The sequence below is a fragment of the Octopus sinensis genome, linkage group LG4 (genome assembly GCF_006345805.1).
Source record: "Octopus sinensis linkage group LG4, ASM634580v1, whole genome shotgun sequence".
Taxonomy (NCBI): domain Eukaryota; kingdom Metazoa; phylum Mollusca; class Cephalopoda; order Octopoda; family Octopodidae; genus Octopus; species Octopus sinensis.
In genome coordinates this window covers 89,334,947-89,349,946 of record NC_043000.1, presented here as the reverse complement: position 1 = coordinate 89,349,946, position 15,000 = coordinate 89,334,947, and the positions used below count along the sequence as shown (strand labels likewise).

Below are 15,000 nucleotides of genomic sequence, written 5' to 3'. Positions count from 1 at the left end.
TTTTGTTCAGAATCACTTTTTGATATTTATTTATTGACATTCACTTGCTGACATCTATCAATTGTTAATCATTTATTGAAATTTTGTTGACAATATTGTCATGGCACTCGCATATTGATGGTCACTTATTTGTAGTCATGCATTGACAGTCGCTAAGGTATATCCTCATTTTGACAATGACTTATTGCAAAACAGGTATATGTTATCGTGGGAATGTCTCATATGAAATAAATCTAAACTGAACTCACGTCTATTAGAATTACATTTCCTTAGATTTCACTTCATTCATTATTTGATAACAAATCCGCAATTGAGTTCCCGCAAAACAATTTACACAAGTGTTCAATAGTTTGTTCTGAAATTCTTTCACATACATTGCAAACACGAAAAGTATGTGCCTCTATAATATGACATAGAAAACCTCTCGTACTTCATATTTTCGCCTATTCTGGCCTACTTGAACCTAACAAATATAATACATACAGCTTGCCGTTCAGGATGCATCATTGTTCTTATCCTAGAGTGTTGCTACAAAATAAATGATTCTACCGTAACATTTTTTTGACTTTCCGTAGTATTTATGATAAACTCATATTATCCATATTTAATTTTCCAGTTGCTCCTCATGAGAACGGAACTGCATCAGGTGAGTTGAACAGATTTCTATTTAAATTCCCGGAATTATGTAGTGCAATCACATGAATTCATATCTGATGTTTGCAGTCGAATGTTTTTAATTTTTTTTCAATATTTGGTTTTGACAGTTTTAGAATGGGCAATAGTTGAACATTTATAAAAGTACTTAAAGCATAAAGAAGGGGTGAATAGCCGTTAATTCTTACGTGAATCTTCAATTTTGCAATTAAATCTCTTTACAGAAATAAACAAAAATATATGATATACACTGATTTGCTCTACTCCGTACGCTTCTAGGTTACATACTTATTTACTCTTCAAATTGTATAGAATGTATGAAAATACGTGACAAATGGCACATTTTGAATAAGCATGAACGATATGGAATTTAAGAAAGTAATTACGATATGTAATTTAAGAAAATAATTATTAGCATAAGGGAAATGAAACAGTTCCAACGAGGAATTGAACCAGTATTGACCTCTCAGTTTGTTTGGAGCCTGTTTCATTTTCTATGGTGAAACTGGCCGCCACATAAATTAATGAATAATGAGTAGTCTGGTACTTTACAAACTTTCTTTCACAGTGGGTTTTCATGCACAGGTATGCACTATACAAGAGAACTAGTCGCACACAAACTCGCTTAAACACATGTATATATAAAATCATCCGGTTAATATGCAATCATTAAGAGGTCATAATATTACAATTACCGGACATAAAGTCCATTATGTCTACTCTAATTTTCTCTCTTTCTTGAGATTATTGCAACAACCTCTACTTTCTCGAATTTTTCTGCTCTGAATCGCATGCTGACTTCCATTCAACACTCCTGCCGGTTCACGCCACATTCAACAGTAAAAATATCTGATGAATATTTCTTCCACAGACGTGTATCTTTCAGTCGGCGTTTTCCCATAGCTCAATGTCAATTGTTATGACTTCAAATTGAACTTCAATCGTATCAACTGCGCAAACATAACCCTATCTCAAGCCTAATTAAGCGAGTAAAGTATATGTTAATTATCCATTTTCCCCATATTATCTAATAAGAAAAAAAGCCCTCCAGCACTCCATTATTATCTGCCGAAAGATCAAAATATACTTCGTGGACTTTAACCAGACTCGCTATATCGAGGTCAAGTATTTTTAATACCTATACCTATTTTATCAATAATCTGCATAAACAACATTTGAGAAAACTTTCTTAAACGGAATGTAGTGATTTTTTATGAACTGTGAAATACATACACATTATCTTTCAAGGACAAATAGTTATTGTCCTCTATTAACTATGAACACGCTTTCACAGAATTTTTACATAACTCTTGTTTTCTGAAAACATTTGATTAAATTGAATAAGTATTAACGTCGGATTTGTGTGTTTATAAGTATTAACTTTAATAAAGGATATACTAAGCGTCAGAAAAGTATCGGAGTCACTTCAATTAATAATATCCAATACACTATGCTTTTTGATCATAATCTTATAGAATCATTCAATTATGTATAATAACTCTTTCTACTGAAGGCACTAGGCCTTGAACCTTTTGGGGACGGATATAGTCGATTACATCGACCCTCAGTACTTGTCTGGCACTTAATTAATCGACCCCGAAAGGATGAAAGGCAAAGTCGACCTCGGCAGAATTATGTAGAATAATAGAAGTTATTTTTTTTTGTTATCCAAGCTATTTTAGAAAGCACTTGCCCAAGTTACCGAAAACGACATGGGTGCGAAGCGAATTTTTTAATCGCACAAGTATGTATGCATACATACATACATACATACATACATACATACATACATACATATATATATGTATGTATGTATGCATACATATATATATTATATATATATGATATATGATATATATCGCCTGGTTTGAAGTGTCTATTGTTTCTTAAGACACGGTGTTTTAAAGAGGCTTTTCGGTCTGTCGCTATTCCGCAGCTAATGAGTGTATAATAAAAGCATACAGAATGTAGGATCGATAATGTTTATATTATTAAAGTTGCTTATCCTATAATTTTGCTTTACCTGTGCGGTGCCGTTGCGCTTCAGCAGATAGACTCTGTAATATTTGTATATATACATCAGACCAGCGATTGCAGTTCGTTTCGAGGTGGTTTGAGTACACGATGCTAAAAGAAGGAAAAGAGGGCTGCAAAAACAGAGAAATATTACTATTCATCATTCTCAATCACCTACGATTTGTTTCGCCTGATTTGAGTTATGTAGTGTTTCTTAACACTCGGCCTCTGCATACAGGAAGCATGTGAATAAATAGTTTACATTATTAGAGTTACGTAAGGCGGCGAGCTGGCAGAATCGTTAGCACGTTCAAATTCCGCCGAGGTCGACCTTGCCTTTCATCCTTTCGGGATCGATAAATTAAATACCAGTGAATCAATGGGGTTAATGTAATCAACTGGTCCGCTCCCTCGAAACATTGTGCCGTTTGCAGAAAGGATTATTAGAGTTACTTATAAATCAATATATATATATATATGCTTACACGTGAGGATACTGAAAAAGTTCCTGGTTTTGGGTAAAAGAAGATACAGGAGGATCGTTTAATTATGATTTTATTCAATATATTTCTCAGATTCACACACTTATTGCAGTGGTCCTTCAGTTTTTCTAAGCCCTGTGAAAGAACTCGGAAGGTTGGGCCTCCAGCCAGGCCTTTCACGATATCCTTACAGCCAGGAATTTTCAGTACCTTTCGTATATGTATATGTACATATGTATACATGCATTTACTTATATATATATATATATATATATATATATATATATATATATAATATACTACATATAATATTTGTAAAAAAAACCTGAATGCTTTGTAAGTATGTATTATCTTACAGCTGTTATTGTATATATATATATATATATATATATATATATATATATATATATATACATATACTACTTTTCTAATATGTTTACAATGTGTTTTTTTTACTTCTCGAAACTTTCTCAAAAGATATTGTTTATTATATGTTGTAATTATGTATTTAGTCATTAATTTCACTATGTTTTAAATAGTTTTGTTTCATTTGTTTCCCAGAATGTTACGCTACGGCTGATATTGTCTTTGTTATGGATTCCTCAGCAAGTGTCGGTTACAAAAACTTCCATAAGATGCTTGATTTTGTCGAGAAACTCGTAGACAAATTCGAAATTGGTCCAAAACATATACAAATCGGTGCTATGAGTTACAACAGCCGTCCCCATCTAGAATTTCACCTGAACAAATTCAATAGCAAAAGTGCCATCAAGAAAGCCATCTCAAAAATACACTACAAAGTTGGTAATACCTACACAGATCAAGCTATTAACTTTATGCATTATCACATGTTCACCCACGCCAACGGTGCTCGTACTAATGTACCAAAAATTGGTGTTATAATAACCGACGGTGAATCGACATTGCCTGAGGACACCAAATTAGAAGCTGAAGCTGCAAGACATAGCAATATCACATTGATTTCCATTGGGATCGGCTCTTCAATTAGTCGCAAAGAATTAAACGAAATTGCAACAGATCCGGATAGTTCTCATGTATTCAACGCGAGAGATTTTAACAATTTGATTCATATAGTGGACACTGTCGCTAACAAAACATGTGTTGGTAAGCTTTTATCGTCACTTTTTATATTCTTGAAAGCCAGAAGAAATAGATGACTAATATTGATATCTTTTATAGAATCATCTAAATCCAAGCATTCTCCCTTGTTGTATGCATCTATGTATGTGTGTACGAATATATGCATGTGCATGTATGTATATATATATATATATATGTAGTATAAATTAGAGAAAGACCACTATATTATGCAACTCAAACAAAAATCCAAATCATAAGTAAAAATAAAATATATTTTAAAACATATAACTAGATCACAAAAAGTAAAAGAATGAAAAAACAATATATAGGCTTTTTTTACTTATTATATATTGTTTATTGTTTATTAATTTTTGTATTTTTTGTGATCTAGTTATATCTTTCAAAAAATATATTTTATTTTTTACTTATGATTTGGTTTATGTCTATCATTGTTTGAATTGCATAATAGTGGTTTTTTTTCTCTAATTTATATATTATATATTTATATTGTGAAATTTGATTTAATACTAAGTTGAAATTTTCCTTGTAAGTTTGGAGTTATACTACCTATTATTATTATTATTTTTATTATTATTATTATTATTATTATTATTATTATTATTATTATTATTATTATTATCATCATCATCATCATCATCATCATCATCATCATCATTATTATTATTATTATTATTATATTATTATTATTATATTATTATTATTATTATTATTATTTATTATTATTATTATTATGATATATTTATATGTATATAGGTATACATATATATATATATATATATATATAAGAAATGTAAGAGTCACAGAAAGTTAGTATAATAAAATTAACGGTGATATTAGGATCATATTACATCATTACATATATACAAATTAAATAAGTACCAGTTTCATGATCAACGATTGTCATTTTATATAGAGAAATTTTTTTGCAATCAAAAATTTTCTCTATGTAAGTTGACAATCGTTGATCATGAAACCAGTACTTATCTAATTTGTATATATGTAATGATGTAATATGATCCTAATATCACCGTAATTTCATTATACAAACTTTCTATGACTCTTACGTTTCTTTTCTTTCTTATATACCTAACCCACATGAATACAGAACTTTCCATTTTCACTAAATATATATATATATATATATATATATATATTATATATATATATATATATATATATATATATATATAATATATATATATATAGGGATGGTGTTAACATGATAGGAAAAACTTTCAGTGAACAATAATAAAGTCTATAATGGTCTCGCGCATGGCAAACTTCGTTGTAGGCGAGGTCTCGCTCTTGTCTTGGACATGGTAATGGCTGCCGGCGAGATCTCGTACAAAATGGCGCTGGCTTCTTGTGTCACGCTACACGTCTTACCTCTGCTAGGTCAGTACAAGTAATGCTGGTCAACTTGGTACCGGTTTCGAAAGTTAGCGCCAAGTAGGTGCCTGATTTCTCACCAGCCAAAGTCTGCCAGCTAATTACAACTAAAGTTTTCCCCTCGATACCTGAAAAAGTTCGTTTGAAGTGATCCAGCACTATAGGAACAAACGAAATGTGTGAAATTATTTATAAATAAATATAGGGATGGTATTATTAAAATACTGTCACGAGTGGCAAGCGAATTATCAGCTGTACAGGCAAATTAATAAAATATATATATACAATATTAGATATGTACATATATACACAAGGGCACTACATGAGAACCTACATCGATAAAAATAGAAGTCAAAAAATACTTCTGTGCCACCGAGCAGTCACAAATCTACTACAGACATATATATATATATATATATATATATATTATATATAAGGGCTTAGTAAAATAAATTACTTGCCACATACTGAACTCATTAGAAATAGCAGCTAAAGAAATTTCTTCATCTATTTTTCTATACTTAATAAGATCTCTCTCAGATAGTGTTTGCCTAAACTAACTCACAAAAGTATGGGGGAAAAAACATTAAAAAATCAAGTGCAAAGGTTATTTGAGAACGTACGTTTCTAGATTAGTCAATTCGACATTTCTTTCTTCAGCTCAGAATTCCTTGAATCGGATTTGGGAACACTGAAAGCGGGAGCATACCCTTTCGGCTTCTAATCACCTCTAGAATTCTGCTCGAACTAAAAGTGCTATCAAATTCGAATATGCAAGCGCGAGAATTTCTGCTCTCCCCTTTCCACCAGCGTGGGTTAAAATTGACAAACACCATGTATTAACGGTGAAAACCGCAGTATTTAGCAGAGAAAGATGAATTATAATTTCAACAATTGAGGGTAAAATTAATTAATTATTAATCAATTTCACCAAGTATTCAGTATGTAAAGGGACCATTATAGGCGAATTCAAAATATTACATATATATAAGGGCTTAGTAAAATAAATACTTTGCCACATACTGAACTCATTAGAAATAGCAGCTAAAGAAATTTCTTCAGCTATTTCTAATACTTAAAGAAGATCTCTCTCAGATAGTGTTTGCCTAAACTAACTCACAAAAGTATGGGGGAAAAAACATTAAAAAATCAAGTGCAAAGTTATTTGAGAACGTACGTTTCTAGATTAGTCAATTCGACATTTCTTTCTTCAGCTCAGAATTCCTTGAATCGGATTGGGAACACTGAAAGTCGGGAGCATACCCTTTCGGCTTCTAATCACCTCTAGAATTCTGCTCGAACTAAAAGTGCTATCAAATTCGAATATGCAAGCGAAGAATTTCTGCTCTCCCCTTTCCACCAGCGTGGGTTATATATATATATAATATATATAATATATATATATATATATATATATATATATGTATGTATGTATGTATGTATGTATGTATGTATGTGTGTGCGTAGATATATATATAAATGTGTATATGTATATATGTGTTCAAATAGTGCCATGACCAACTTAGGTCCTAAACTCAATCCGCAATCCCATTTAATAGCACAATCTGCAACTTTCTACGCTCATTTGCATGTCTTCGAGCCAGTTCTTCCAACAGTCCACTCAGTGGGACTGAACCTGAAACCACGTGATTTCAAAGCGAACTCCTGAATAAAGCAATCGTGCTTTATATTATCAATAACAACAAATTATTATGAAAAAATACTTTATTATTTATGATTTATTAACAGTATCCTTTTAATGATAGTATTATTATTCATACAGTTATTAAGAGTTATCATAAATTACTATCAATATTTACAACGAGACACTGAAGTGAAGAATAGTTAGCGCGCCGGATTAAATGCTTAGTAGCATTTCGCCGTCTTTCTCATTTCACATTCTACCGAAGTCGACTTTGACTTTCATCCTCTCGGGGTCAATAAAGTAAGTAACCAGTTGAGCACTGGGGTCGATGTAATGGACTAGCCACCCCCAACCAAAAAGTTCGGGCTTTGTACCTATAGTAGAAAGGACTATTAAATAGTAAGTCAGTAATCATCAATGGTTATTAACAATAGGACGGCGAGCTGGCAGAATCGTTAGCACGCCGGGCGGAATGCTTAGCAGTCTTTCGTCTGCCGTTACGTTCTGAATTCAAATTCCGCCGAGGTCGACTTGGCCTTTCATCATTTCGGGGTCGATTAAATAAGTATCAGTTACGCCCTTGGGTCGATGTAAACGACTTAAACCCTTTGTCTGTCCTTGTTTGTCCCTTCTATGTTTAACCCTCTGTGGGCAATAAGGAAATAAATATTATTAATAGTAACAAAACGGTGACGAGCTGGTAGAACGGTTAGCATGCTGGGCAAAGTATTTAGCAGCATTTCGTCCGTTGATTTTGCTTTCATTTTTTCGAGGACGTTAAATTAAGTACCAGTAAATCACTGGGGTCGATATAATCGACTAGGCCCCTCCCCCCAAATTTCAGGCCTTCTGCCTTTAATAGAAAGGATTATTAATAATAACAAGTTATAAACGTTTATAGAGTGATTATTGATTTGATATTCACTTTTCTTTATACACTAGCCTTTTGTACATTTGTCCTTCATCCCTCTTGCCCCCTTCTCATGATCTGTTACTTTACGCATCTGAGAAAACGGGCAACTAATAGACTATTAATAATACAAATCACAAGGAAGTCAACTTATTAAAATCGCTGTGGTTCATTTACTTGGAATACATACACTTTATGTATGTATGTATGTATGTATGTATGTATGTATGTACGTATGTATGCATGCATGTATGAGTATGTGTATATGTATGAATATATGTAGGCATGTATGTGTATATATATATTATATATATATATATATATATATATATATATATATATATAGCTAAGTTAATACGGCTCTAAACTTTCTTATACATATTCCAATGTTCTACAATATGCAACATAATACTGTGTTATAGATAATTCATACTTGGGTTGTTAATGTTGTACGGTTTAATGCCCGCTTTAGAACTATATTTAATCATTTTCTAAGTTCTATATTTGATCGTAATTTATTTTCGATTAGACATAACTATCGTCCATCATATAGATACCAAAAATTAGCTTATAACAGCTGAATTGTTATAAAAGTGCTCCAAATCTTTACTTTTACATAAGTATATTTTTATATTTTAGGTTGTTGAAATATTTCTAAGGTAAAATGTTATTTCGAGATACATGCTAATAACTTTGGTCTATGAGACCACACTCTCAAATCGTTAAGTGGAATAGAAATGAAATTATGTCCGGAAGAGGAAACCACATTTTCACCACGTGATCTGAAATCAGTTTCCGCCATAACAACTATATTATGAAGATAAAAGTGTCAAGAATTAAAATGGTAAAATAAGAAATGAGAACCATTTTCGATTGTCCTTCATTGCACTCGTTAAGTTGTTTGACCAAAATGCTGAATTTCATTCATGAATATAATCATTTTCACTGAATGAAGCATGCAGAATTGAGGAAATTAAGAAGTAGAATTAGAAAGGAAAACAACACGCGCGCACGCATGCACGCACACACGCACATACACGCGCACACAGACACATACACACACCTGTATATGAAATTATATATCTATTTCCATCATCACGAACTATATCTTCCTCACTTTACGTTTCCTCTTCATCGTTTTCATGGTCAGAAACGGTGAATATAGTAACCTTTAGGAGGGACAAACAAGAGTGCCTAATAGTTGACGTAGCAGTGCCAGGAGATCAACATATCATCATGAAAGAAAGAGAAAGGGTTGATAAATATGGGGACATGAGAATTGAGATCGCTAAGATGTGGTAGCTACGAGAGTCAAACATAAAGGTTATCCCTATTGTCATCGGAGCAATGGGTTCAATACCATCCAATCTGAAAAAATTAATTTTTAATTAAAAACCTTAGAAATACCCCACAATCTAGATGTATTGCAAAAGTTGGTATTACTTGGAAGTGCACGCATATTGTATAAAGTACTGTCTGTCTAAGGTCCCTGTTGTGACTTGACAAACATTACAAACCCCCGGTAGACACAATATTTTCAATCAACAACCTCACGATATTGTATACTGTGCGACGACTACAATAAAAACAATAAAAATTATAATAATGGATTCAAATTTTGCCACAAGACCAGCAATTTCGGGGATAGCATCGACTCGAGTATTCAACTGGTACTTATTTTATCGACCCCCGATAGGTTGAACGACAAAGCTAGCTTCGGTGGGATTTGAACTTAAAAAACTAAATGCCGCTAAGCATCTTTACCGGCGTAGTAACAATTCTACCAGTTCGCTGCCTGAAATATAATAGCAACAATCCTTTCTAAGAAAAGCACACGGTCTGAAATTTTGGGAGAGTTGACTAGTCGATTACATCAACCCCAGTGTTTCACTGGTACCTAATTTATCGACAGCGAAAGGGTGGAAGACAAAGTCAACCTTGACGGAATTTTAAGTGAGAACATAAAGACTGGTGAAATACCACTAAGCATTTAGCCCGGTATGCTAACGATTCTGCCTGCTCGCTGCCTTTCTGATGATAATAATAATAATAATAATAATAATAATAATAATAATCTGTTCTTTGTTTGCTTTCCGGGGTGAGCGCGAATGCAGACCCCACACTTAGAAATAGCGCACCCGAGTCGCCCACATTTGGGGCGATCCTTCTTCTTCTTTCTTCTTCTTCTTCTTCTTCTTCTTCTTCTTCTTCTTCTTCTTCTTCTTCCTCTTCTTCTTCTTCTTCTTCTTCTTCTTCTTCTTCTTCCTCTTCTCCTTCTTCTTCTTCTTCTTCTTCTTCTTCTTCTTCTTCTTCTATTTTGCCACTCCACTATTATTTAAAAAACTGTGTGTTGGTATATATATATATATATACATTGTGTATGTATATATATATATATATCTTATTATATATATATATATTATATATATATATTATATATATATATATATATATGTATATATATATATATATAAGAGAGAGGGGAGACCGAGAGACAGAGAGGGAAGAGAGAGAGAATAAGAGAGAAAAAGAAAGGAAGGGAAAATGCAAAGGAATCATATCCAGTTTAGATTCATAGCTGTAATTATATTTCACACGGAGAGCCAAAATTCCATGGTACCGTTCATAATATATCCGATACTTTTATAGATTGCAACTTCATATTAATATTAAATCTATGGCTGGATGATTGGGTTCGTAGGATTTCATGGCTTCAAAAATGAAATTCGCTGAAATCGCAATGTCTAGCCGTTCCACCGCTGTTGCTGTACGATCCCTCGTCTGCTAGAGATATGTCTGTGATTCTTTGCACTATACGTCTATATGCGAAGACGTCTCAAGGCGAATACCACAGTATTATGGCACTCCAAAATACATCCATATTATGTACGATACAAAGATTGCTCTCTGTTTGTGTATGTGTGTGTGAGAGAGAGAGAAAGAGAGAGTGTGTGTGTGTGTGTGCGTGCATGTGTGTTAGTGATAATTCAATAATGAGAAGACAAAACATAATAAAGTTAAATGTAATTTTTCTTTCAGTACTTGTGATATATAAAGGTGTTTCATATATCTAGGTCATGTACATATATATGTTTACACATATATTTACATGCATATGTGTTTTTATATATAGGTATGTTTATGTGTGCGTGTGTTTGGTGTGTGTGTGTGTATGTGTATGTGCGTGAGTGTATGTGTGTGTATGTATGTATACATGTATGAGCGTAGTGTATGTATGCATATGTATATTACATATGTAGTATACAAATATATATCCACTTGAAATGTGTTATTCTAAACTCTAAATATATATTTTAGTTTATTTCACATTGCCGTTTCTTTTTTCCTTCATACTTTGCTGAAATGAAATTACGAATTTCAATGATAATGCATCACCTTCCGGTTTTAATCTTGTTCATAATGCAAGCTGTAGCATTAACAAATCTAAAGAAGAAAAAAAAGAAAAGCTATAGCTTACAGTTAAATTAGAAACACATTTTGAGTTGATAGAAATGATTTGAAATTAGTAGTATTGTTGGAAAATAATAACAATTTTGAATAATGTTAAAAAATAATTTTATATTCCATTTTTCTTCTTTTTTCAGCAATACCAAAAGATGTGAAGCCGAAAGGTAAGTGTTGCATGTTTTGTAAAATTATGTTTATGGAACGATAACCTAATTTCATGAATCCTTTCCACATTAGTCTTTTTTGGAAAATCCTTTTCTACCGTTTTTAAAAAATAATTATCAGAACCTGCAAAATTTACCCTGTCACTCTTATAGCTTAATCTGGTATTCAATTTGGTGTCTGATTAAAAAAATTATTTAGATTTCTTTAGTTTCGTTTCTCTTTTTCTGTGTCAATATTTTACATTCGCTATCGGTTTCTACTTCAGTTCCTCTTTGGAAATAATTAACTAGATTAAAATACCTGATCTTGCTGTCTTTGAATCTCCAGGAACTACACTTGGAAAGAAAGTATGTGTTAAGGTTCTGCGTAGGGTTTACGTCAAATATTTACTGAATTATATCGTTTAACTCTCAAATTGGTTTCAAAATTTGTCACAAGGCCAGTAATTGCGAGGGGTTGGTACATCGATTACATCGATCCCTGTGCTCGACTGGAACTTATTTTATCGACTTAATATGGATGTATTTCGTACTTGATCTGCATTAATCTACACTGTGATAAATGCATTACTCTACACTTTAATGCTTATTTAATCAATTAAATATACTAAGCTATATGAAATGACGGTCAGTAATTTATCTCATGTTGAATGTGGAAGTAGCATGACTGAGCAAAACATGTATTAAATCAAACGTCATTATTTAAATGTCACATCGGATATTTAATATCAGTTTTAAATTAGTATAAATTAAATTGGTGTTCATTTGCTTTAAATAAAGTTTATCTGATTTCATTGAGCTTATAGTTCCGTTGCTTTAATTTGAGATTCATTTGTTTTAATTTTAAATTCGTTTAATTTGAAAGTTAATTGTTTTAAAATGAGAGGGAAAAGGTGAAACTCGGGACAGTCATTTCGCATGACTTGCTAGAATCAGCAGCCAAAAGTCTATGTGAGACTAAATGGTTATTTCAAATCTTGGTACAAGGTCTCCAATATTAGATGGAGGTGACAAGTCGATTACATCAACTCCAGTGTTGAACATGTACTTAATTTATCGACTCAGAAAGAATGAAAAGCGAAGTCGACCTCGGTGGCATTTCATCTCAGAACGTAAAGCTAGAAGACATGTTACCTCGCACTTTACGTGGCGTGCTAATTATTCTGGTAGTTCGTCACCTCAACGTAGAACTAAATAAGAGCAACAATAACAAACCGCTCTTTTTAAATTTACGGCTATTATAAAGTAAAATACAGTCTGTTTTATATCCTAACATGTTTAACTGGTTTCTTCATATTTAGTACATCAGTGACGGAAATAATATCAGAGCACTGTATTAATTTCTTCGAGCTGTTCTTTCTTTCGCATTTCAGTTTAAATCATGTCACGCTAATTATTACATCTCATCAATCTGGACTTCTATGACTAAGTACTAACAATAAATTGCTATCATCTGTAATTACGCCTCATATCAATTAGCCATTTGTTTGAAAAAATAAAGTATTGTTAAAATTCACCTGAATGCGTAAAAACAAAATATCACTGTCCAATCTAAACGAATTACTAAATCTAATTTTCTTCCTCATAAGCCTGCAATGAAATGTCAGTAGATAATATAATTGTCAATAATATATTAGGCCTCGTTCAATATGTCGTATCTAGTCCATCTCGACCTAAAAAAGAATATATCATTATTCTTTTACAGTGAAGATTTGAATATCAATGGTCTTAACAATCATGTAATTCTCAGATGAATAAAAACAAAAGGTGATATTCACGTGAAAACTTACTTTTGTTTATTTTTTTCTTTTTATTTAGATAAAATAGTAAAAACTCAATGTTAATATTTCAGATTGTAATGATATCATTCCGAACTGTAGATACTTCGGAGTAGAAGCATGCAACGCCTATCCTGATTGGTCATCAGATTATTGCTCCAAATACTGCGATATGTGTGAATGTAAGTTTTACATATTTTACATAACCCTTTCTTTCTATTAACAATACATATGAACTGGAGTGTTGCGGGTAATTTTGGAAGTATATTTTTGTCAACACAAAAGCAGCGCTAGTGTTGTAAACATAATAGATCGCACATTACACTGTTTATGTGTATATCTCTGTATGTGTGAGCTTATACAAGTGTATCTATCCATCTATCTATTTACTTCTTTGTCTCTCCCTCCCCCATATATACATGTACATATATATATATACATATATACATATACATATATACATACATATATACATACATATATATATATATATATCACGTGACCTTTTTGACCGACCAGTCCATCAGATGTAGTTACACATCGCTGGTCACAATGCGTTCGCATTGTTTTAGCCTTCGAATGACGCCACTCCGCTGGCTAAGCGAGCAGGCCAACAGAAGAAAGAGTGGGAGAAAGAGTGGTGAAAGAGTACAGCAGGGATCACCCCCCTGCCGGGGCCTCGTGGAGCTTTTAGGTGTTTTCGCTCAATATAAACCACTCACAACCCGGTCTGGGAATCGAAACCGCGATCCTACGACCGCGAGTCCGCTGCCCTAACCACTGGGCCATTGCGCCTCCACACACCACACACACACACACACACACACACATATATACATACACATATATATTATATATATATATATATACACTCACGCACGCACACACACACGCACATATACAAAAACATATATATATATATTTATTTTTATATATACATTTTCCCTCTACTAAGTATCCATTCACAAGAGTCTACTAAACATATGTGCTTATAAGTTTATTAGAGTATACAACTGCTCAGAATTACGTTTACCCCGTCTTCTTGCAAAGTTAGAGCTTACATTAGCCTTGACTATGTTGTGTAATTATAGGAACGTGAGTATACAGCTGCGATGTCCAGTTGAAACTCTTCTAATCCTGTTTGTCAGTTGAAAATCGATCCGTTCAACCATGTTCACATGACTGTAAAGAACCAGTCTTTACGCAATACATTATATGCCACAGTGCTTCATTTGCCATATTAATATTGATGTAATTCTTCTCAACTTTATATTTATTTACTTTATAAACATTTTAGTCTTAGCGTCGTTTTGGCTAGCTCTGTATCTTCTTTGTCATAGTTTAAGAAACTCTGAACATTCTGTCCCTAAAC

The 15,000-nt window shown here is 32.7% G+C and overlaps 1 protein-coding gene across 1 annotated transcript in view; it reads left to right on the top strand.

Moving 5' to 3' along the window:
• LOC115210527 overlaps positions 1-15,000 on the top strand; it is a 139,410-nt gene that overhangs the window by 25,302 nt on the left and 99,108 nt on the right. Inside the window, exons 8-11 of the mRNA XM_036502240.1 lie at positions 617-646; positions 3,714-4,277; positions 11,824-11,850; positions 13,703-13,810. Coding sequence (XP_036358133.1) covers positions 617-646; positions 3,714-4,277; positions 11,824-11,850; positions 13,703-13,810 — 729 coding nt within the window. The remainder of the gene's footprint in view (positions 1-616; positions 647-3,713; positions 4,278-11,823; positions 11,851-13,702; positions 13,811-15,000) is intronic.